General features: G+C 46.3%; 2 protein-coding genes across 6 annotated transcripts in view; one reads left to right on the top strand and one right to left on the bottom strand.

Moving 5' to 3' along the window:
- Positions 1 to 9,720, bottom strand: part of SRGAP2 (SLIT-ROBO Rho GTPase activating protein 2) — a 58,126-nt gene extending 48,406 nt beyond the window's left edge. The window contains exons 1-2 of the mRNA XM_075615155.1: positions 9,572 to 9,720; positions 5,726 to 5,837 (exon numbers count right to left, since the gene is read on the bottom strand). Of these exons, the coding sequence (XP_075471270.1) occupies positions 5,726 to 5,792 (67 nt within the window). The 5' untranslated portion in view covers positions 5,793 to 5,837; positions 9,572 to 9,720. The remainder of the gene's footprint in view (positions 1 to 5,725; positions 5,838 to 9,571) is intronic.
- A 112-nt stretch (positions 9,721 to 9,832) lies between these two features.
- Positions 9,833 to 24,042, top strand: FAM72A (family with sequence similarity 72 member A). 5 transcript variants are annotated; one of them, XM_075615159.1, is made up of 7 exons: positions 9,833 to 10,136; positions 14,968 to 15,046; positions 16,906 to 17,020; positions 17,325 to 17,491; positions 18,344 to 18,421; positions 18,892 to 19,016; positions 21,601 to 24,042. In XM_075615159.1, exons 4-7 carry the CDS (start codon positions 17,340 to 17,342, stop codon positions 21,699 to 21,701), a joined length of 456 nt encoding a protein of 151 aa, XP_075471274.1. In that variant the 5' UTR covers positions 9,833 to 10,136; positions 14,968 to 15,046; positions 16,906 to 17,020; positions 17,325 to 17,339; the 3' UTR covers positions 21,702 to 24,042. The 5 variants fall into 5 exon arrangements, with proteins under 5 accessions (XP_075471274.1, XP_075471273.1, XP_075471275.1 ...); XM_075615158.1 differs by having other exon boundaries at positions 14,968 to 15,249; XM_075615160.1 differs by lacking the exon at positions 14,968 to 15,046.
- Positions 24,043 to 25,197: the final 1,155 nt, after the last annotated feature.

Here is a 25,197-nt window from a genome sequence, read left to right as displayed (position 1 = left end):
TCACGGGTGCTTGCGGAGACAAATTAAATTGACTGAGGCGTGCCGAGGGGGTCACATGACCTACTCAGTCAATCAGGGCCCGTCAGTGTTTTGGTCACGCCCCCTCAAGCTCATGCTGACAGAAGAAGTTGTCGGACTGGGGGCGCAGCCTTATCATTTTAACATGGACCATTTTTAAGCTTATGCCTACCATATTAGACGTGTAATATAGTGCGCTAGCGTGCGCGCATCAATAATTGGCTGTGTTTACCAGACGTTTCTATACAAGGGACGCGCGCTCAGCCCGTGAGCGGTGGCGTGGCAGACCAGGAAATTACAATAAAATTGTATTTTCGCGCTGCTGTCGCGCCACAAACCAATCACCGCGCGGCCAACGCTGTGACGTCAGAGTCTCGCCCCCCAACAGCGCGCGTCACCGCTTGAAGCCTAAAAACTAAACGCGCACGCCCACATGCAGCACCGGTCGCGCGCCCGCCCAGCAGCAAGAACTATATAACAAGACTTACACAGCTTTCAGCACAGCCTGGGTTAAGAAGAGCATAACCAGTAAACATTAAAAAAGTTATCATCTGCATGTCATTACCCAGAATCCTTGCTCCAGTGGAAGCACTGTATGCCAAGAGATAATGGGGAAGCACAGGGTTGCAGACCGATGTGAATGTGCTCACAAGTGATATTTGTATTTAATGCACACTGTATGGTGGAGGGTTTTTGTCACCTTTACCCACCCTAATTAATGTGTGGTAAAAAAAACCCTCCAAAAAAAATAAATAAAAAACATAATTTTTATTTTTTTACAAAATGATGATTTTCTGAATCTCTAGCTTCTGAGGTATCTTGGAAACCTTTAGCACTGGGCTCTGACAGGGGGGCCTCCATTTTAACATCCCGAACACTCATATTTCAAACCTCCTGAAGAAGAATCACATTTTAAAAATACAAACTGCATTGGAAGAGTAGACCGCTATTATGGCAAATAAAATATCGCGCCAGACATGCCACACTTTCTCTGCTACATGTAACGATCGTTTCGCGATTCAAGACGTGCTTAAAAGGCTTTGAAAAGTTACACGCAAGCGCCCAATTACAAGACGCACAAGTCTGGAATATATACCACTATTTTTTTTTTTTACAGCAAAAAGTGGATTTTCCCTTCAGCAGCGTGTAAAGAAAAGATCATTTTTACGAGACAAATATATTGTGACCCGTCGCCGCGGGATGGCGGCTCCGTAAAAGAAAGGGAAGGGACAGATGAATGGATATCGCCATTTAGGCAGCCTGCCAAAATAAATACATCAAAGCCCAATTTCAAGGCTTTCCAATTGGTAAAAATGTCCTCTTCAGAAGCGTCTGCGAGCCCTGCACAGCTGGGTGAAAAGAGGATGCACCGACTGGCAGCGGGAGAGGCGAGGGGGGAGAAAGGAAGAGAGAGAAGGAAGAGAGAGAAGGAAGAGAGAGGAGAGAAGAGAGAAGAAGAGAGAGAAGAGAGAAGGAAGAGAGAGAAGAGAGAAGGAAGAGAGAGAAGAGAGAAGGAAGAAGGAAGAGAGAGAAGAGAGAAGAGAGAGAGAAGGAAGAGAGAAGGAAGAGAGAGAAGAGAGAAGGAAGAGAGAGAGAAGAGAGAAGGAAGAGAGAGAAGAGAGAAGAGAGAAGGAAGAGAGAGAAGAGAGAAGGAAGAGAGAGAAGAGGAAGAGAAAAGGAAGAGAGAGAAGAGAGAAGTAGAGAGGAGAGGAGTAGAGAAGAAAGGAGAGAAGGGAGAGAGGACGACAAAAGGACAGCTTGTGTATAGTAAGAAGCCAGGAGGAGGAAGGATGGGGAGGAAACTCATAGCAAGATTAAAGGGGGAGATGGATTCCTGAGGCAGGGAGCCGCAGATATACAGTATATAGAGAACACAGGTTGCATTGAAGTGTGCCTTCATTAACCCCATAGTTGCCAGAGGACTTTAAGCACCAGCTTTTCCAAAAGCCTACAGGAGTTTAACTCTTATGTTTGTATCTTGCTCCTTGAGCATGTCTTGATCTTATTAGAAATAAATGATATACACATATCTACGAGTACTGATATCTATAGCTGTATGTGTATTTTTAGCTGTATCTATATGTGTAGCTATGCTTTTCCTTAGCTCTGTGGAACGAGGATTCGCCAAGCCTGAAAATTCAGCACTTCATATGGGAATAAATGCTACATACACAATACCCCAGCCTGCTCCTCACCTACCAAGACCTGAATGGGGTGCAGTGTTCGGGATTGTGGGTGCGGTTGGCTGCATCCTAAAATTGGGTGCATTAATATTATTCTAAAAAAACACATCGGCTGCCAAGAAGGACTCACCCTGTTTCCATGCATTACTCTGGCAACAGTTTCCTAGCCGGGCATAATGGGAGTTAAAGACCCATCACATAACCAGCGAGGATGAAAGAGGGAGATTAAATGTAATTCTATTTTATACCGAATCATTTCAAATGTCAAGAGAGACTGTCCATAACGCTGCTAAGAATAAGCGAGACGTCTGTTTAGCGAGGTGGATTTTAAGAGCCTGTAAAAAAATAAATAAAAACATTTTTTTTTTTTAAATAGATGCCTTCCAGGTATTCAGAGTACGAAACCACAACAGCCATTAAGACCTCATAATAATAATACCGTAATAAATTTAATAATAAAAAAAAAAAAAGCAGGAGAGACATTAACAAGTTTCCTTTTTTTGGCAAACTGCTCATCTCTCTGGAAGACTAAAGCCCTGACATTATTCAGGAGGGAGAGGGGGGGGGGGGGGGAAAGAGAACGAGGGTAGCTGGGTCCCATGGGAATCTCCACAGAAGGAAAGTAAAAGGTTTGGAAGTGGTTTGGGCAGATTAAACTACAGCGGTGTGAAATTGTAGGTATATTACGGGGCGTGATATACCTTTTAAAGCAGCAATATTTGTAATATATCTGCCTGTGTTTGTTTAATGGTTTTAGTGTTGAAAAAACACGATTTTCCTAATCTCTTGGGTCTTTGGTTACCATGGTAACCTTTAGACAGCACTGGGCTCAGGGGAGAGCTCCATTTTAATCTCCCGGACACTTTGTTTCAAACACATATCCTTAACAGAGCCTCCGATTTAAAAATAATAAAAAAAATTTAAAAAAAGAGACAAAAGATCAAATAATACAAAATGATATTCAGCGCAGACAGATGGATTCATAAACCAACAACAGATGTCAAGGACATACACCTTTAAACCTCACGAGTCTCCTGTGACGAAATGCAACTACGCTTTATCCTACATAACGCTGGCGGTCTGTGCAGCCTGGAGAAGACCTTGGGCTACGCTTAGGCCGAGTTCAGGGCGCATGCTGCGGCTGCGAGCTCCCCTCCCCCGCACGCTCCTGCAGCCCAGCGATCTGTGTTCAGGCTGCAAGAGTCGGGTTGCAGCGTGGCCAACGTGTCACAGAGCCGGTTCGCTGAACCAGCTCACGTGACGCGACTGCCGCCCCCCAAAAAAAATCAATTTTGGATGTGCCGGCAAAATGTAGCAATGACAACGCTGTACTTTGCCGCCACAAGAAATTGCAGCCCGACACGGTTCATTGAAAACCAGGTCATTGTTCCGATCATGCGCGCGCACGTCGTGCAGTAAGCACCCTGAACTCGGCCTTAGGCTGTGCCCATAGACACTACAGCCGTGCGGGTGCTTTCCGTGGCCTTAGTACGCGCGCCGTCCGGGGGCGTGTCTATGGGCGGGCCAGTGACATCACGGAGCTGGTTCCCCCTCATTGGTCGAACCGCTCACGTGACCGCCCTATCGAGCGAGAAATCAGTTGACTGATTTCTCGCGCATCGCGTGCCCCCTCCCACGCGCACACCATATAGACGCGATCACTGCCTTTAGACAGTGATCGCTCAGCGTGGTCGGTCTATTGACGCAGCCTTAGGCCTCGTCCAGCGTGGAAACAGGCGCGCTGGCGCTCCAGCGCTGCGCCGCCCTGCTCGGCCGGGCGACTCCTGGCCTGCTAGGTGCGCGCTCACGACGTCACGGAGCTAGTTCGCCCTCATTGGGCGAACCGCTCACGTGACGCGCTTGCGAGCAGCAAAATCAATTTTGCTTCCTCGGCAAGCGGCGGAGCGCCAAGCAGGCGAGCCCGCCCACGCAGGCCACTTACATTGTCGCAACTTGTCCAGCGTGAGCTGCGCCCGCTCAGCACCACCCTGGACGAGGCCTTAGGTTGTATGTGGGGAGGAAAGAGACATCCCTGTCCAAAGAGCTTACAATCTAATCTTGGTGCTTCAGGCACAAGATGATTTCCCCCAAATCGCAAAGAACCGACCCTACGAACCAGGTTTAACCAGTTCAAAAAAATGCAGCGCTCTTACTACAGTACTCTGCATACAGCTTCATCTCAGTGCGTGCGTGGCGTGCGTGCGTGCGTGCGTGCGAACCCTCAGCCGGTCCTGTAACCAACCTACAATTCTCCAGAACCCATATAAGTAACAGGACTGTGCATTACATTTGATGAGTCCCATCCCTCCCCCATAGAAGAAAATGCTTGTGACCTTATTTGTGCTACTACGGAGGAGGTAGGGGTCATGTCCAACCTCAGAGGGTATTTGGGATCGTAAAAAAAACAAAAAAACCTGATATGGAGCATCGTCTCCCCATAGAACTGTAAATGCTTGTGTCATAATTGATTTCACAGTAATTAGAATTTCCCCCCCCCCCCCCCCCCCATGTCTGATAAAAGGCTCCTTTTAACTTGAAACTGGCCCTTTGTCTTTGTTCTTGAACTTATAAAAACAGACGTGTGATTGTAATCTTTCTTTGGACGATTAATTTGCAGATACCAAAATTACACCAGATTGTAGAAAGACAAAAACAATAAAAAGGTCAGCGAAATGGCCCATGTTGATTTGTGACATCATAGACAACACAGACTGGCCCCCTATCCTGGGAAATCAGTACGCATGATTAGAACAGCGCTCAAGTGCTGATGTCACAATCCAAGCCCCTCCACTGCACACACCAAAACCATGCCCCAATTCCCTCCCGCGTTGCAGGATGCATTTACATATTCAGTACACATGCATTTTTACTGCACAAAAAAGACACAACCACCAATTATAATTCCATAGCCGTATTCTGCTGCATGTGTCAGTTTCGACACATTGTCCCTATTTATAGAATCCATTTGCGGAAGAAACCCCAACAGTTTATCCCCAGCCAAGTGCTTCCATAAAAAAAGAATTAATACGCAAGGAATTAAAAATGAAATGCCCAATTGTTAATTAATGATTTTACAATTACGCTGCCAAGACCATGATTAAAACATACATATTATATATACATACAGTACACACAGACACAATATATTTGCAGTGCCACAAAGAAATGCATTCCAGGCTCCCTGGCAGTGAAAAGGTTAAATTCCCCCCAACACATACAACATAGCTGACATGGTTAACACTGCTATTTAAACCATGCGGTGCACAAGTATGCCTTGAAGCAGTAAGGCCCAGCTGCCCCAACATAACACAGGCCAGCCTTTAAAAAATATACAAACAAATGCTTACAGATAACTCAACCTACACCTCACTTTAAATGAAAAAAATGGATTCCTGACTCAGCCCCTGTTATTGGGGGGGGGGGAGGGCCCCCAAAGAGGGTGGCGAGAAGAATCTCCAAATTAGCAACGCAAAAAAACTACATTAGCATGAATGAGAAGGATATAAAAATAAGGCGTTACTTACCTTTCACTTGGGTGTCATATTCGGCGATGATTTCTTTATCCTTTTTGAATTTGGCCGGGGATGTCATGTTTTCGGGCTGGCTGATAGAATCCGGGGCTTAAAAGAACAGATCCTGCAGATGGAAAACCAGAGGTGGTTTTTGGTCGGTGATCTTGCGGTTCCCCCCCTCCCCTCCCCGTTAGCCCACGGAGGAGAAGCGAAGGAGCATTAGGTTAGGGCAGAGATGGGGTGGGCGGGGGATTTCGAGATGGAGCGGGTATGCCAGACAAGCGTGCCGGGCGCGTCTGCACATCAATGGCTCGATGCTGCCGCCTGCTTATTCCCTGCGCCAAATCCCGAGCATCAGCCCTCTCGCGCCTGCAGTCCCCGCTCTCGGTTGTTGGCATTAACGGTGCAGGAGTGTTAAGTCCGTCCCCAAATTAACTGCATGGCTTCCCTGATCTCACACCGGCTGCAAATCACATGCACACAGCAGGGTTTTGGGGAGGGGGGTTGGAGGGTGCCTAGGCTGCAACAACATAAAATAAGAAATTGTCAGCCGAGTGTGAGCTCTTTGGGACAGGATCCCATTGTCTTATGTTGTGGTTTATTTCCCCTGGATTGGAAGCGTTGTAAAGCGCTGTGTATACTGCGGCCGTTCTGCAACGCATACATTATATTAAAGAAGGTCACAGCATTGTGGAACAGTTTCAGAAGGAAACACCCAGGGAGAGGGGACCCGGGGCAGATTATCCTCTGCTAAGGAGGTGAAGAGAGGGGTGGGTAGGATAATGCATAAGTGACCCAACCCTTTCCGACAAAGGCCCCTCCGGCAGTGAACGGGTGAAGATACTAAAGGGCTGTTTAAGCATCCCTTAGCTCGGACAATATAAACCTCCAACCAGTGACACACACACACACACACACACACACACACACACACACACACACACACACACACACACACACACACACACACACACACACACACACACACACACACACTAATGTTTTTATTGATGAAGCCATTCACAAAACGCCTTTTCAATACAATTAACCACAGAAAAGGTAAGGGAACCACGAATGGAGAAATATAATAAATAGGGACAGACGGTTTTGCGGAGAACAATGCAGAAGGGAACAGATTCCTGCTGTTAGTATTTTTATCAGATTTGGCACATTCATCCAGGAAGGGCTGTAGTAAAAATAAAAAAATAAATATATATATATATATATAGCTGTGTAACACCCGGGAAACCTGCAGCAGGCACAGAGTGCAGGGCGAGGGGGGAAAAGGGGGAGGAGGAGTGTGATACAGCAAAATAAAGGAGGGGGGGGGGGGAACAAGCAAAATTAAGGAGGGGGGGGGGGGAACAAGCAAAATGAAGGGGGGGGGGGGCGCGAGCAAAATGAAGGGGGGGGCGCGAGCAAAATGAAGGGGGGGGAGCGAGCAAAATGAAGGGGGGTGAGCGAGCAAAATGAAGGGGGGGGAGCGAGCAAAATGAAGGGGGGGGAGCGAGCAAAATGAAGGGGGGGGAGCGAGCAAAATGAAGGGGGGGGAGCGAGCAAAATGAAGGGGGGGGAGCGAGCAAAATGAAGGGGGGGGGAGCGAGCAAAATGAAGGGGGGGGGGAGCGAGCAAAATGAAGGGGGGGGGAGCGAGCAAAATGAAGGGGGGGAGCGAGCAAAATGAAGGGGGGGGGCGCGAGGAAAATGGGAGGGGCGCGAGGAAAATGGGAGGGGCGCGAGGAAGGGGCGCGAGGAAAATGGGAGGGGCGCGAGGAAAATGGGAGGGGCGCGAGGAAAATGGGAGGGGCGCGAGGAAAATGGGAGGGGCGCGAGGAAAATGGGAGGGGCGCGAGGAAAATGGGGGGGCGCGAGGAAAATGGGGGGGCGCGAGGAAAATGGGGGGGCGCGAGGAAAATGGGGGGGGCGCGAGGAAAATGGGGGGGGCGCGAGGAAAATGGGGGGGGCGCGAGGAAAATGGGGGGGGCGGCGCGAGGAAAAAGGGGGGGGGCGGCGCGAGGAAAATGGGGGGCGGCGCGAGGAAAATGGGGGGCGGCGCGAGGAAAATGGGGAGCGGCGCGAGGAAAATGGGGGGCGGCGCGAGGAAAATGGGGGGCGGCGCGAGGAAAATGGGGGGCGGCGCGAGGAAAATGGGGGGCGGCGCGAGGAAAATGGGGGGGGCGGCGCGAGGAAAATGGGGGGGCGGCGCGAGGAAAATGGGGGGGCGGCGCGAGGAAAATGGGGGGGCGGCGCGAGGAAAATGGGAGGGCGCGAGGAAAATGGGGGGCGCGAGGAAAATGGAGGAGCGAGAGGAAAATGGAGGGGGCGCGCGAGGAAAAGGGAGGGGGCGCGCGAGGAAAAGGGAGGGGGCGCGCGAGGAAAAGGGAGGGGGCGCGTGAGAAAAGAGAGGGGGCGCGCGAGGAAAAGAGAGGGGGCAGCGCGAGGAAAAGGGAGGGGGCGCGCGAGGAAAAGGGAGGGGGCGCGCGAGGAAAGGGGAGGGGGCGCGCAAGGAAAGAGTCTGAGAGCAAGCAAAAGGGGGGGGGGGGGAGAAACGAGGGGAAGAGCGAGGAAAAGGAGAGTGTTTAAAGGATGCTTTCCGGCAGAAAGTGAGAGAGGGGGTGAGGGGTTGTGGTGTGGGGGAAGGAGGGAGGTCAGCCAGGAAGGAAAAACCTTCATCTTTCTCCACTTCAAAAGAGCATGGGACCACATGATGAGGCAGGAAATGGGAGGGTTTTTTTTTTTTTTTAAATTGTCTACAACAAAAGGGCGAATTTGTTATTCCACTTACCACAGCTCATCAAAGCCAATTAGCTAATTCACTGTAAACCCTCCCATCACCTGCCCTACACCGTGTAAACCCCAGCACTTAAAGGGTCAACATTTGTAGGGTTCCACGTATAGGAATTTAAGAAGCATCTGGCAGGCCGCCTGATGAATGCAGCTGGGAGTGTGTGGCTCCCAGCCCTCCATAGAAGAGGGGTGGGCTCTATTCTTTAACAACCCCACCCTGGCAAACATATCCATGAACCAAATCATTGGTGATTTCATGGGTCTCCTTCCCAGATGCAATCAGATGTCAGCAAAAATAAATACGGTTTCACTGACCCTACAGGGTCCTCAGATTAGGGGTTTTCAAGGAACACCCCTGTCTCTATATTACAACTAAATGTATACCACAAAATCCCATGCTGACATTTAACAGCAGGTTGCCTGCATAAATCTGACCTTTCCCCTAACCAGCAGATCTTTTGTTCTCCATGGATGAAAATGGGGTCATCAATAGGATGCCAGTCTGTTGCCATACACAGTGTCCCTATGAGTGGATGCATGCATGTGTATTAAAGGATATATAGAGATATAGATATTTATCCCCATGTGAGCCCCCTTTCTCCCATATAAGCCCCCCTTCTCCCATGTGAGCACCCCTTCCCTTCTCCCCCTCTCCCATGTGAGCCCCCCTTCCCCGCTCCCATGTGAGTCCCCCTTCCCCTCTCCCATGTGAGCCCCCCTTACCCTCTCCCATGTGAGCCCCCCTTACCCTCTCCCATGTGAGCCCCCCTTACCCTCTCCATGTGAGCCCCCCTTACCCTCTCCCATGTGAGCCCCCCTTACCTTCTCCCCCTCTCCCATGTGAGCCCCCCTTTCCCTCTCCCATGTGAGCCCCCTTCTGCCATATGAGCCCTCCTTCCCCTTTCTCCCATGTGACCCCCCCTTTCCTCCATGTGAGCCCCTCTCACCTCCCCCTTCTGCATTCCCTCACACTATATGATGCATATAGGGGATCAGTCACACCCCTATACCAGGAACAATAAATCAGAGGTTATGCATTAGCCAGTCTGCATGCAGATCCCCTTTTCTTTACCTTGTTATAGCTGCATTTTCTGCCTTTTCACACGTCCTGTGGCTGATCCCCTCATCCCTTACCATCCATGAAAAGAGCAGGCAGGGATCTGCTTTTGCAACCACAAACCCCTATGGAATACCAATATCCCGCCCACTCCTCTGCTTGCACCAATGGCAGCATCCAGACGTGATGATAGACAGCTCCTTAGTCCATTAGAAGGAGGCTGGCAGGCGTTGCCTGGAAAGGCTGGGAAGTAGCCAATTAGAGAACGCCTGAGGACGGGAGGGCGTGCTCGTGCCGTCCCTGAAAGGGGCGTGACTGAGAAAAGAAAGGAGGCGTGGGTAGATGAGTTCAGACAGACAGGCGCGAACGCCCAATGGGATGCCGGAAATTACAATGGAGGGCGGAGTTAAAGCCGCCACCAATCAGAAGATAGAGGTGGGTTGCGTAGCAAGGATTCGGTTGGTTGAGGAATTTTTTTGATGAAGCGCCGGCTGGCCAATCAGAGGGAGGCGTCTATCGCGGGAGATTCAAACAATGCGGAAGGGAGGTTGGAGGGCGGAAATAGCGCCTGGGAATCAAGGTAAGGAGAGGAGGGCACCCCCCCCAATCTAATTTAACCCCTAGAGTACTGGATTCAGACATTTTTAACTCTTCCTCTATTTTTTACATTTATATTCAGATATAAATACCCAGGGTTTTTTCTTTAATTGGGAAAAGCAGCTGGAATTCCAGAGAAAAATAATTTTATTGGAATATATTACCAATCACATTTTATTACTGATCATGTTTATTTTTCTATCTTCGTTGATATTACTGTATTGATATCATTTTACAACTATAAATATATGCAAAAAATGTTATAGTATTAATAAATATCTAGTTTTAATAGGGAAATGAGGCAAGAAAAGCAGGGATCCCCCTTCCAAGTCAGTAACCAGCATAACCAGCATAATTACTATTAATTTCTTAATTATAATATAGATTTTCTTGTTCTTTTTAATAAGGTGCTGGGACTTTCTCCAACAAATATAGCCTTATCATTATTTATAGGATAAAGGTGCTTCTATAAACAAGGTGCACACAATCTCACAAGCAGGGTAGATCACCACACATTAAACTATAAATGGCTTATAGTGGGCCTCTATGTTTAATCTGTACCAGAGCATTGCATAAAGAAGTACTTAAAAAAGGGTGAATTAATGAACAGTGTTGGCCTACATCCAGTAAATGTAATCCACTATAAAGAATCTGTGGTAGAAAAGGATTGAAGTTGAAAGTCTGATATTCATAGAATTTGACGGCAGATAGAAACCATTGGCTCACCCAATCTGCCCTATTTTTGTTTGCATCTCTTCCCCCCCCCCATGCCTTTCTCCGGCATTTTATGATGTCACGTCATCATGTTGCCGTGGCGACGCATCATGTCGCCGTGGCAATCTTTTTCCCCTGTGCCCCCCTACCGGCTGTCCCCCTCTCCACATGCGCCACCCCCCCTCCTACCTTGACTCAGACGTTCTGGCGTCATGTTGCCATGGCAAATGACGCCGCGACACATCATCAGAAGACATTTGAAACAAGGTAAAAAAAATAAAGCCAAAATGGAAAAGCCATGTGTGAAAAACTAAGTATAATTTATGATTCAATAGCTTGTAGAACCACCTTTAGCAGCAATAACTTGAAGTAATTGTTTTCTGTATGACTTTATCAGTCTCTCACATCGTTGTGGAGGAATTTTGGCCCACTCTTCTTTACAACGTTGCTTCAGTTCATTGAGGTTTGTGGGCATTTGTTTATGAAGAGGGAAAAAAGCTGTATGGTGCTCAAACACAGATAAGTAGCTTATACAAGCCTGAATAAACTGATTCCTCACTGTGTAAATCCTTGGAGTATCACTTGAATATACAGACCAATGATCATATAATGAACAACACCTGAATCCACCGTTCATTGAATAGTTGGATGGAGTTCCACTATAGGATTAGTAACAACTCCCACTGGCTACTGTCCAGACATATAAGCATCTATGTGGACAAATAAAAAGGTGTACAAGAGTAAAATTACTCACATCCGTAGGGTCTTCTGTGTGATCTTCCTCCACAGGTGTGTGCCTCCGTTTCTCCACGAAATCCAAGCAAGCAGGCAAAGGAAAGTTGGAGCACTACTGTAGACAGTGAAAAAGAAAAACTGCAAGAGAGTGTGTCCCATAAAATGAAAAATGTTTAATGAATCAAAGCATCAAGTACAAAAACTAGCCCACGGGCCACACCAACGCGTTTCGAGCTATACGCTCTTTTTCAAGATCCTGTTTTTCAAGGCTCGCAAATGGCTACTCACAATAGAGCAGATATAATGAGCAGTCATTCAACTCAAGGGGTAGATGTTCCCATAGGTATGCAGCAATATCAGCAGCCAATCATGAAAGAACAAACCAATAGTGTAGATCGAAAGATATATTGACAAACAGTAAATACAATTTAAGGCTTACACTTAAGATGGTATTTAGCGAGGTGTGTAACATGTGGCAGGTGCCCTGCTCTCCGGAATACTTCCGCATCCACGCCGGGGGTCTCACGTCAGTTCCGGTGTGGCCGGAACCTCCGGACTCTATGGTACAGATGCGTTCTCAGTGTTGGTTGGCAAGGCTTTCTGTATGGATTTATCAGTCTCTCACATCGTTGTGGAGGAATTTTGGCCCACTCTTCTTTACAACGTTGCTTCCGTTCATTGAGGTTTGTGGGCATTTGTTTATGCACCGCTCTCTTAAGGTCCAGCCACACCATTTCAATCAGGTTGAGATCTGGTTTAGTGGTTTTGGCTTTTTTTATTCATTGCACCTGCATTTGAGCGCTTTAGCCTACTTTCCATATTGAGATCTGGACTTTGACTGGGCCATTGCAACACCTTGATTCTTTTCTTTTTCAGCCATTCTGTTGTAGATTTGCTTGTGTGCTTGGGATCATTGTCCTGTTGCATGACCCAATTTCGGCCAAGCTTTAGCTGTCGGACAGATGGCCTCACATTTGATGTCTTCTGATGATACTTTGGTATTCAGAGGAGTTCATGGTCGACTCAATGACTGCAAGGTTCCCAGGTCCTGTGGCTGCAAAAACAAGCCCAAATCATCACCCTCCACCACCGTGCTTGACCGTTGGTATGAGGTGTTTGTGCTGATATGCTGTGTTTGGCGAAAAACAAACATGGCTCTGTGCATTATGGCCAAACATCTCCACTTTGGTCTCGTCTGTCCAAAGGACATTGTTGAAGAAGTCTTGTGGTTTGTTCAGATGCAACTTTGCAAACCTAAGCCGTGCTGCCATGTTCTTTTTAGAGAGAAGAGGCTTTCTCCTGGCAACCCTTCCAAACAAACACTTCTTGTTCAGTCTTTTTCTAATTGTACTGTCATGAACTTTAACATTTAACATGCTAACTGAGGCCTGTAGAGTGTGAGATGTGAGAAAAGCGTAAATAAAAAACACAGTCTGAGGTTATTTTGAAACAGAATAACACGTGAATTTATTCAAGTCAAGTGCACAACGGAGACAGCTTCAAAACAAAAGCTCTCCAACAATAACATGGTATGCCATATATTTATACCCTAAAACCTAAAGCTCCACCCCTTTATGGGGGGGCTTGCACATCACTAAATATGACATCATTTTGTAATACATAACAATGCTAAAACTGATGTAAGTTTGCAATACATAACAAATGATGGAAGTGTGCGTCACCTAAAATGACATAATCTTGTAATACATAACAAAAATGAAATGATACATACATTCTTTAAGGGGTTGAATGTGAGAAATGATTTCTATCTCTGAGACCACCAGACACTCAAATGCTGAGAAGTTGGTTCTAATTCTGATCTCACTTCTCAAGACTTTACCTGGCACTTAAATGTGAGAACTCTTCTCTAATTCTAATCTCACTCCTCAAGGCTGTATGCCCCCTCCCTTCTTCTGCAGCTGGGCTGGTCAGAGCTGGTAAACACTGAGAGCGAAAAATCTTTTAACCCACTATAACTTTCATGCAGCTTTCATACAGAAAGAAGACAAAAGGGAAGACACAAGCACAGCACATTACAACGTAATTGACAGACAAGGACTAGAACAATAACAAGATGGCTAACAAAAATAGTCAGACAAAATGGCTGCTTTGACTCTAAAATTGTTATGTCAGACCCCCTAATGTCTCAACTTAATCAGATGTAACTCTTGTTTTTTTTTGCAATTTCTCTGAGCATTGCACGGTTTGACCTTGGGGTGAATTTGCTGGGATGTCCACTCCTGGGAAGATTGGCAATTGTCTTGAATGTTTTCCACTTTTGAATAATCTTTCTCACTGCAAAATGATGGACTTTAAATTGTTTGGAAATGGCCTTATAACCCTTTCCAGATTGATGGGCAGCAACAATTGCTTCTCTAAGATCATTGCTGATGTCTTTCCTCCTTGGCATTGTGTTAACACACCCCTGAATGCTCCAGACCAGCAAACTGCTAAAACGTCGGCTTTTATAGAGGTGGTCACACTTGCTGATGATCAATTAATCAAGGGCATTTGATTAGCAGCACCTGTCTGCTACTTAGCCTCTTAATTCCTATGGAAGCAGTAAGGGTGTACTTAGTTTTTCACACAGCTTCTCCATTTTGGCTTTATTTTTGTTAAATAAATCATGACAGTGTAATATGTCATGTGTACACACACACACACACACACACACACACACAGTGTAATATGTCATGTGTTGTTCATCTGAGGTTATATTTACCTAATTTTATGATATGTAAAACCATAGAATTCAAAGAGGGTGTACTTTCTTTTTCACACAACTGTATGTTCCTTTTTTGGGGAGGAACCTTAATTGTATAATGTTGCTGATGTGGGTCACAGCTGCTCCCCACTAGTTCCCAGTGTAAAGAGGATTGGGACAGTATTCAGCAGTGTGCCAGCATTAGGCCGCGATTATAGTAGGGGGGCACGCGACGGAGCCCATGGTGTTGCGCGCCTGTCGCCCGAGTGATAAGTGCTCTGTGATTGGGGAGGCGGGGCAAACGCTTCGCCAGGCTGGTTCGCCCTCATTGGCTGAACGGCTCACGTGACGCGGCTGTCTCGCAAAAAAAAAACCCAATCCTTTGTCGTTTGAAAAATGTGTAGCGCGGTCGCTCTGCATCGTGCCCGCACGCACTGTGGCCGGCCCAATACGGCTGCTGCAGTTCGCGCGAAGTTGCACGTGCCATCACGCCTACTATAATCGCAGCCTTATGCAGCTGACAGGAGCGGGGAGAAGCTCCTACCCACGGCTGCAACAACCCGTGTGTCTGTAACGGCCCTTCCCCGGCTCCCGATGGGTGTCGCATCTGGTAGTTACAGAATATGAATGTACCGGCTCAGTCTCTCAGGCCTTCTAATAGCGGTCTAGGACGTTTGGCCACGACCAAATTGCAGCAGGTGCTTCGCAGCGACTCCCTCTGCCACTTGGAGGCCGCTAAGGTATGTAAACCCCTTAAATGAAACACTTCACATATATTGAGAGATGATGCAGAGCACGTGGGAAAATCCTTCTCTAGAAGAGTCTGGTCCTATGCAGAGGAGATCCTACTCATAGTCGCCCATCGCAAAGGATGGAGTGGGAACATCTTGCATGGAAGACAATGGTGCACTAAGAACCTTCCGTCGGACTGATGCAACATACTGTAAGTTCTGGTTACAGTATGGGCAACCCTAAGTGAATTATGCTGCATACTTCCCCAATAGCTAAAGAGCACCCTGATCCTCTATACAGGCGCTGACTTAAAGCAGCAGAATATGTTGTATGTATGTATGAAGTAGGTGGTCTCTGCAGCTGAACTGTGTTAATGTTAGCTCCCCCCACAAGATAGTAGCCTCCACAGTGGGTGCCGGTAGCAGGTCTAAAGGTCCTGGTCACACTGACCAATAGGAAGCTGCAAGGGATGATGTCACGGCTTACTATTGAGATGTGGGAGCTTTACGTCGCCATTATGTTAGCCATGCCCAGCCGGAGATGCTACCGGCACCCCCTACGGAGGCAAATATTTCGTGGAGCAGGGGGTCCCCATAGCTGAAATGAACGCCATTCAGCTAATAGAGACCCCCTGCTTCAATCCTATTTGAAAAAGAAAAGCGGGTTTGCTGCTTTAAGAACAGGGCACATTACGAACTTTAAAATAATAAATAGTGACAATGCATAACTATCTGCAGACTAGAAACACAAACCTATTTACAGGACTTGAGAACCTCAGTTCGAACTCTGAAGAACTGCTTTCTGGGATACGGGCGTGGCTTCTTATACAAACACATGCTCTCCATGATGACATCACTGGTGACAAGGCAAAGTGGGAGGGGCAGAACCTAGTGAGCCCCTTCCTGCTATTAACCCCTGGCCTTAACCAATTAGTAGCCAACCAAGAGGTGTGTATCTATAGCTCTATCCTGTTGTAGAGTGTTCTCCACTCGGCAGCACAGACCAGTTTTCCACACACTTCAAAGATGCATCTCGGAGAAGCTGCCGTATCCTGAGCTTGATAATAGTCTAGTAATAAGATACCTGGGGCTCCAAAAAATGCTCAAACGCCATATATTTGTATTGAAACTTCTTAGATCAATAAAAGGATGAAGTATTCCTTAGATGTATGTGGAGTGAGAAGGGGGGCTGGTTAAATTGGAAATAGCACCTATTTAGGCATCTGTAGTATCCACATATCAATCATTGAATTGCCAGGTGCAAAAGTATTCTCCTACACCTTTTTATATATGCAGCTTACCCCCTCCAGGTGTGTGTGTGTGTGTGTGTGTGTGTGTGTGTGTGTCTCCAAACACACACACACACACAACCGAAAAATCTCTTACTCGCATCTTCCGTGGGAGCTACGCTCTGCAGTTGTTGAGTTAGGCTGCGCTTATAGTGACAGTGTCGTGACCAATCCGTCGCGCCGCGCTTACTATAAGCGCACGCGACGCTGGCAATGCATTTGTTTCGCCGTGACGTCGCATCTCTGTCGCCGGCACTATAAGCGCAGCCTTAGGACTACTCCGGCGTGAGACTCCGCTGGAAAAGTGCAGGCACATTGTAGAGATGCAGCGACACATCACCATCCGCTCACATTTGAAGAGGGCGACCAAAAAATGTTGTTCAAAATAACTTGGTTTATTGAAACATGTTTGCCGAGGGGGAAAATGACCTACATGTTTGGCCCTTGGTCCCGGTGACCGTACGTGGCTACATCTCTGCACTTATCCTGAGCGTGTCTGCTGAGGTTCTTTAACAGTCATTGCTGTTACAAAGTAGCGGTTGAGTGAACTTCGTTTTTATTTTTTGGCTCCGTTTTCAGGCATAAAACCCACAAATTAAAAACCGTTTAGCGGGGATACAAGTAGGCGGTGCAAGACGTTTGGACGCGGCTGTTCAGCCGCCGCTTCATTGGCGGGACCTTCTGGACGCTGCAGGTAATGTGTCCTCGAACCACTTCCCCTAACTCTAATAAACTTAACCCCTTACCCTAATAACCTTTACCCATTAACCCTTACCCCAACAACCCTAAGCTTAACCCCTAATACGTAACGGACGCGTCTTATTGTCTTATTTTGACAATCAGCGGGGTGAAAATGGACACCGTTTTTTACAGTATGGGGAATAAATATATTTGCAGGGCGAACATCTGCTAATATTTATTTTTTTTAGCAGATAGGAAGCTGACTACTTACTGCTATTTAATTACTCACTCCTGTCCTAATCTCTTCTCTCCCCCAGAGCTGAACCAGCATCATGTCCACTGGAGCCTGCATGTTTAAGAACCGATCCGTCTCTGTCCTGTGCTGCAGGTTCTGTCAGCAGGGGCTGAGCGTCCGTGGAATGAAAGCCGTGCTCCTTGCAGACACAAACCAGGAGATGTATTCTACGGACATTCCTCCCACACAGTAAGTCAGTGCGCACTCTCATGTTAGTGTTTGAGAAACAGTGAGAGAGAGAGAGAGTCTGTTCAGTCTCCTTGCTGCAAAACTTGGGGGAAATTGGTTCAAAAATCTGCAACACATTTTGGCAAAGAAAAGGAATTCTATTAAAGCAGAAATCCCCCTCCCCTCGATCTGTGCTCTGGGGACCCCCTCTTTACCCTACCCCCATTTACAAGCTACTTACAGGTGTGGTGACGAGGTTTAAATCTCCCTCCAGGGGAGATAAATGGCAAGTAAGTCTCTGGCCAATAGGAGGTTGCCATATCATCGGTTGTGGCTTCCTATTGGATGCCCATTTAAATCCCCTTTAAAAACCAGGAAGTGATGCTGGTAACTTAATCAGTATCTTGGGAACTTGGGTGTCCCCTCTTCTAGAAATAGTGGGATGGGGGGGGAAGTTCTTAAGATTCAGGTTTGCGGACTTTAATAAGCCCCTCTCCCACAGAGCTTACAGTGGCAGAGCTAGTTATTCTGTGATTACGAGTGAAGGGGCAGGGGAAACCCTTCATCGTTTTTTTTTCACTGCCCCGTATATACGCCAGAGAAGGGGGCTCAATCAGTCCCTACTTCAGCACAGGTAGCTCAATCAGTCCCTACTTCAGCACAGGTGGCTCAATCGGAGGCTCTGTCTCCGACTGAGCCTCTTATTGAGCCACCTGTGCTGAAGCTGTGATATCCTGAAAACCTGGCCTGTTAGGGGGCTTGAGGACTGGAGTTGAGCGCCCCTGCTCTAGGGCACTTGGAGTCTGGCTCTGTGTATTCACCCCACTGCCGGCTCACTCCTGCATTGTATGTAATCTTTCTTTCTACTTACAGGGCCGTGGACTTTGTGGGGAGCTGTTATTTCTTAGAAGCCTGCAGGTGCAAACTGAAAAACGTGGCCTGTCTGAAATGGTAAGTGGGAGCCACTTGAAACAGAAATCAGTTCTAATCGCCATAAAAAAAATGAATCCCCTTCTTACCATTGCAAAGTCCTTCCCTTTTTTTATTTTTTGCTGTGGTTATTGGCAATTCAACCCATTTTTATTTATTTTTAATTCTGGAGTTACCTGTTGCTTAACTGGGAAGTTAAAATGGCCACAGCCATTCGCACACGTTCGTACAGCCGAAGTTCCCATGGTAATTGCTGACGCCAGGGAATTAAATAAGCAAGCGAAAAATCAACCAAAAAACGAAGATTTGGGGGAGACCATTTCTTTAAGTTAGAGTATTTTTATTTGTGAGTTGGTTAACCCCTTCAGGGCCTGCGACGCGTGGAAGACCCTTCTGGCACTGGAGGGTTTAAGGACGGACCATGTGTGGGAGGTGTCTTCAAATGGGAGATCGCTGAGGCTTTTCTGTTCCCCCGTTTTTGACTGCTTTAGTGGCAACGTCGTGGGCTACCACGTGGTCACGCCATGCCAGCCCTGCCTGCTGTCCGGCAACAACGGCCACTTCTGGATGTTCCACAGCAGATCCGTGTGCAGCATCAACCGGCTGGACCCCTCGGGTGAGAAACCTGCATCTCCGTGTGGCACATACATGATCACGCAATGAGGCACTCGCATGTTACATACTCTGGCCTTACAGCAGGACAGGGAGCGAGGGGGTCTCCAGTGTGGGAAAAAATAGCTTGTTTTCAGCTCCCAGGGACTTCCTCCCGGGGAAACAAAATGGCAGTTTAAATCTCCTGCATCACACAGGCCAAAATGGGGCGGAGAGTGGGCTGGTGCACCCACACGTTAGGGTGCGGGATACTAACATTATACGAGTTAAAGGGTCATAGGCTTCGGGAGGAAGAGGGGGAAGATTGATGCTTTAACTTCTATAGGAGAGGTGCTTAACTCCAGTCATCAAGTCGTGTCCCCCCACCACGGGTCAGGTTTTCAGGATATCCACGTTTCAGCACAGGTGGCTCAATCCGAGGCTCAGTCAAAGATTGAGCCACCTGTGCTGAAGCAGGGACCGATTGAACCTGACCTGGGAAAACAATACATAAAACGGAAGCAAAAATAACCTTTTGGGGTGTCGCCTATTTCTAACTCCTTCGCACGAGCGGGTGTACGGCCGAGGTGGCCCCGCTGCTTTGATTTGAGTCCAGGCTGTCATGTCTGTTAGGGCTGTCAAAGGAGTCATTGTTCTCTGCTCAATAACGCTCGGGTAACATGTGTTTGCTGGAGATAAAGCAGCCCGCGCACACCTCTGATCTGAGCACAGGGGAGCTGCCAGGTTACACTTGTTCTGCATTCCTGGAGACGATGGTTGGCAAATCTATTGGAGATCTGTGCCGCGTAGCTGAGATTAAAGCCCACAACAAACACTCCTCGTAGTTTACCCCTTCTCTGACAGCAAAAGGGGTAAAGTGGTCACTCCCTCTTGGGACTTAAGTGTGCCAATCACCGTGACCTGTTTAAGGGATCATACCCTCTTTATGGCAAAGTGTTTTTAATGACAGTGACCTGTGTAAAAGAGCAATCTATCCTAATTAACCTCGACTTTATAGGATTGGGGTGGGGGGATCTTCCAGAGCGGAATCACACTATTTCCAGCTGCAAGGACCCCCTGGCTTCTGCGATACTTCCTGGTTTTTTTTTTTCGTTTTTTTTGTTTTTTTAAAGGGCCATCAAATAGGAAGCCGGTGACATTTGGCAGCCATTTTGTTTCCCTTGCTGGAACTTTAAATCTAGTAACTTCACCAGTAACTATCTTGTACACCGGGGGAACGCCTGTGCTGAAAATAGTTGCGTTTTGGCTCTGGGATCCCTTATTCCCACCCTGTGTAAAATATTATTATTATTATTTTTACATAATCTGACGGCTATAAGTATTTATTTAAAATCCTATTTTATAGTTGGTTTGTAAACATTGTGAGCTGAGACTTGGGTATGTGTGTCTTTATTTATATACAGTAGCGCCATTAATGTACATAGCGCTTCACAACAGTAATACACGTGACAATCATATAAATAACACAAAGGGGAGAAGTGCTTCAGGCATAAAAGTGATATTTAGGAAAAGGAGTCTCTGATCCAAAGAGCTTACAATCTAATTGGTAGGTAGGAAAAACATACAGAGACCGTAGGAGGGCATTCTGGTAAGTGTGTCTGCAAAGGGCCATGGTTTATGTATGAGGTGTTTAATTATCACCAATAGAGCTGCTCATACGCTTCCTTAAGCAGTTGTGTTTTTGAGGTAGGTCTTAAAGGTGGATAGAGAGGGTGCTAGTGGATAGAGAGGGTGCTAGGGGAAGGGCATTAGAGGTGTGGGGCATTCAGTGAGAAAGGTTTAAGGCGGGAGAGGGCTTTAGATACAAAGGGGGTAAAGAGAAGACATCTTTGAGCAGAACGCAAGAGTCTGGGTGGTGCATAGCGAGAAATTAGGGCTGAGATGTAAGGAGGGGCAGAAGAGTGTAAAGCTTTAAAAGTGAGGAGAATTGAGTGTGTGATACGGGTTTTGATAGGAAGCCAAGAGGGATTTCGGAAATAGTAGAGTGATTCTGGCAGCAACATTTAGGATAGCTTGTAGGGAGACAGGTGAGAGGCAGGAGGTTACAGTAGTCGAGACAGGAGAGAATGAGGGCCTGTGTCAGAGTTGGGCAACAGAGGAAATGGCGTATCTTGGTAATGTTGCGGAGGAAAAAACGACAGGGTTTGATTTTGATCCCTTTTTGTCTTGGGTCACTGTTTGTTCAACAAGAGTTTGCACAAGCAAAGCCCCATCTCGCCCTCTCCCCTTTTTTATATTTATTGATTTTTCTGGTAAGGACAAGATGGGATAAAAGTAAAGAAAACATTAGCTTAACAAGCACTTCCCCAATTCATAGTAGGCCCCTGAAAAATGCAATTACTTTCCACAGACACCCGAAAACCAAATCTCTGCTTTTAGCACCGTTCGATTTATTTAATGAAGACAATCCAATTTTGTTAAATTGTTCACAAAATGATATTTTTGTGGCCGGCTATGTGGTACAAGGTACAACCTCGTAAAGGTACAAGGCTACAGAACCATGCCGGATCGTATCACACGTGCGTTGCAGGCCCATTCTGGCAGCGAAGAGGTTAAAAAGAAAAATGCATGTTGGTGTTCGTTTTCAGGCATGAACGTGTTGCTTTGGAGAGACCTTCCGGATACAGACGAGAAGCAGGAGGAGCTGTTCAGCATCTGTGAAGAGGAGCAGGAACAATATCTGAGATAACATCATCGTCCCTTCTGCGCGGCGTAGCAGCGGGACTGCAGCAGTATTAGTGAGAGGTTTGCGTTTGCAGACGGGGCGAGGCTTTTCTGCCACGTAACTGGTGTGTTAAACCCAGTTTTGAGGGATACAAAAGATACAAATCTTGTCGGGCAGAATCTCCCCTCTGCTTTTAATAATAATATTTTTTTAATTATAGCACTGGCACTGTCAGGAGCGTTTTACATAGAATTATGCAAGTGCAGTGAGTTTCTTCCCAGAAAAACTTGCCATCTAATTGGGGCACATGGAGCTGGCGCTTTTGAACCAGGCTTCTTCCTTTAGTAGAGACGTGTGCAGTTGTCATGCTTTTTCACTTTGAGACGTTTGTGTAAATTTATTAAGACGTGTGCACGATGGTGTGAAATGCGTGGGGCCCATAAGACGGGTGCTCAACTCCAGTCCTCAAGGTTAGGTTCAGGACATCTCTGCTTCATCACAGGTGGCTCAGTTGACTGAGCCTCTGATTGAGCCACCTGTGCTGAAGCTGGGACATCTCGAAAACCTGACCTGTTGGGAGGGTGGGGCTTGAGAACTGGAGGTGGGCACCGCTGCCCATTAGACATTCTCATACTGATAAAATTGTACATATTCTCTTTATTTTTTACAATAAAACGTTCACAGCCTTTGCAAAAGTCACCCCGAGACCGCACCGAGTTTTTTGCAAAACTGCCCCAGGGAATAAATTCATGCCTTTTAGTAAGGCAGTACCACTTGGGTTCAGATCCACAAAAGGGCACCAAGCTTGGGCCGGCCTTGGGGAGTAAAGGCGTATTAAAGCGTGGTACTCTTTAGTGGATCTGCGGCTTCGTGTTTATGTTTTGTAAATATTGTCTTTTTTTTTTTTTTTAATTGGATTTGAATGCCCAAAATGTGTGTGTGTTTTTCTATTCTTTTACCATCTCGGAAAATAAAGCCTTTGGGTGACTTTGCATTTTCCCCTGCTTTTAACAGTGCTCGTACAAGAATCAAGTATATATTATACTTGGATTGTAAGCTCTCCGGGGCAGGGACTCCTTTTTTTATTAATGTTTTTATTTTTGTCTGCAGCTCTTCTCATTACGTCTCTTATTCTTTTGTTACGTGTATTACTGCTGTGAAGCGCTGTGTACACAGCTGGCGCTACACCAAGATATATTCTAGGCACAAAGTTCACCTTTCCTGTCTTGTCTTCAAATACTTTCTGGGCAAGCTACCCATCTATCTGAACAAGCTCCTCACCCCTACCACATGCAGCACTTATCACCTGAGATCTGACTCCAAAAGACTGTTCATGGTCCCAAGGTTCAGCAAAGTATCCTGCCGCTCCTCCTCCTCTTACCGTGCACCCCAAAACTGGAACAACCTACCGGAGACTCTCACAGCCCCCACCAGTATAAGTTCTTCCAAAACTAAAGCTGTCTCACATTTTAACCTGGTCTGTAACAGTTACATACGCCCATAATATATATTTTCTTTAACTGTGCATGCTATGTCCTGTATATAATGTATACCCTGATCACTTAATGTAACTGTGTATTTGTAACCATGTATTATTTGTCATTTTAACTCTAATCCCAGGACATACTTGAAAACGAGAGATAACTCTCAATGTATTACTTCCTGGTAAAACATTTTATAAATAATAAATAAATAAAAAATACATATAGTTACTTCATGCATGCTGGTGCACGGTTTTCCAGACGATACATTATATAAGATTCGCCTCTTCTCTGCAGCATTGGGGCACCAGCCTTTGTTGCTCACTATATATTGATCCACAGTGTGAAATGATTGGGTAGTCGGTGTTAAAAAGATGATTTTGAATGAATCCCAACCCAAAAGGATTTGGATCCTCAACTGGATTGTCCAACATCAGACAGTGGTGCTACTGCAACGCCCACCCTCCTTTCCATCGCCTATCATCACTTTGTGTTTCTTCGTGTTGTAAGCCCCTCCAGCATCAAAATAATAATAATAATAATACAATCCCACCTTCCTTTTTGTTTTTTATACGAAATAATAATTGCAAATATTGAGCCTGGAAAAGGGACAATGTACATTCCCCACACACACGCGCGCGCTTTGGCCATTCTGAAATGTTCTTTTGTCATGCCAATAAAGTTTGATTTGAATCATATGTGTATTTGGTGGCCCTGGAGGACCGACGTTGCCCACCCCTGTTCTAGATACTAAGTTCTCGGGGCCTTCATTACCTGTTTGTGCATGCCTGTACTTATTGTTATGTAACTCTGCTGCCCCCCCCCCCCAATTGTACCACCCTGTGGAATATGTTGGTGCATTACAAATAAACTATAATAATGTCTCTGTCTGTAATCCATCTTCTATCTCATGCCCACTGTAATTGTAAGTCTCAACAGCAGAGGGCCACAGTGCATCACTAATAGCCATAAACCGACAGCTAAAGCCGCAATACCATGCACACACACCTCTACCTCTCTATTTTAAACTTCAGGGGCCCCCTGGACCTGAGAGAGTTACCAGTGGTCTCCCTTTTCTGGAGTTCAACACCGACTAGTAAATTGCTTAATACCATTTTATATTACGTTTGCTAGCCCTCCAGTTTAGACTTTTAAAAAAAAAAAAATACATTGGTTTAACCAGTATTTTTAGATTACAAGTGGGGGCTAATGTTTGTTTCGGATTGGGAGCGTTTGTGTGTACTGTATGATCTGTGGATGAGTAGGTCAAATATGTAAAAATTGGTCTATCTTTTAATATACTATGTTATATTGTGCACTAAATGGAAGGGGATCATGGGAATCCTGTGCATTTTAATTTCTATTTTCACACTTATCTGTATACGTAAGGCAAAAAAAAAAAGAACAAAGTTCCAAGAACCAGTGCTTCAGCGTGATGGACAAAACGGCATATGTAAATAAAGCTGATTTTCAGATTTATTTATTTTTAAGACAATAATTCACATGAGTGTGATTTGAGAATATAGTCTCATATGCTCATTGCTCCAATGTGGTATATGTACCTGGATCGGGAGGATAATGAAGCCAATATCTGCCTGTAAGGACAGCTGTGACTTGTTCTCCTATTTGCAAAGGCTTTTGATACGGTTCCACACGAGGTTGGTGTACAAAATAAAGCAAATTGGACTCCGTAAAAATATATGCACCTGGATTAAAAACTGGTCATAAATGGACAGTCATAAATTGAACTTTAAGGTTGGGCTAAGGTCGTGAGTGGAGTACCTAAGGGATCGGTACTGGGACCCCTGCTTTTTAACTTTTTTTATTAATGAAGTTGAGGTTGATTCAAGAGCAAAGTCTCCATCTTTGCTGATGATACTAAATTGTTTAAGGTAGTAGAATCAGAGCAGGATGTCATTTCTCTCCACAAGGACTTGGAGAGACTGGAAACTTGGGCAGGTAAATGGCAGATGAGGTTTAATACAGATACATGTAAGGTTATGCATTTGGGAAGCAAGAATAAACCGGTGACTTACAAA

This window comes from Ascaphus truei, chromosome 9 (genome assembly GCF_040206685.1).
Source record: "Ascaphus truei isolate aAscTru1 chromosome 9, aAscTru1.hap1, whole genome shotgun sequence".
Lineage (NCBI taxonomy): Eukaryota > Metazoa > Chordata > Amphibia > Anura > Ascaphidae > Ascaphus > Ascaphus truei.
The sequence above is the reverse complement of the archived record's forward strand: the minus strand, read 5'-3'. Positions and strand labels throughout refer to the sequence as shown.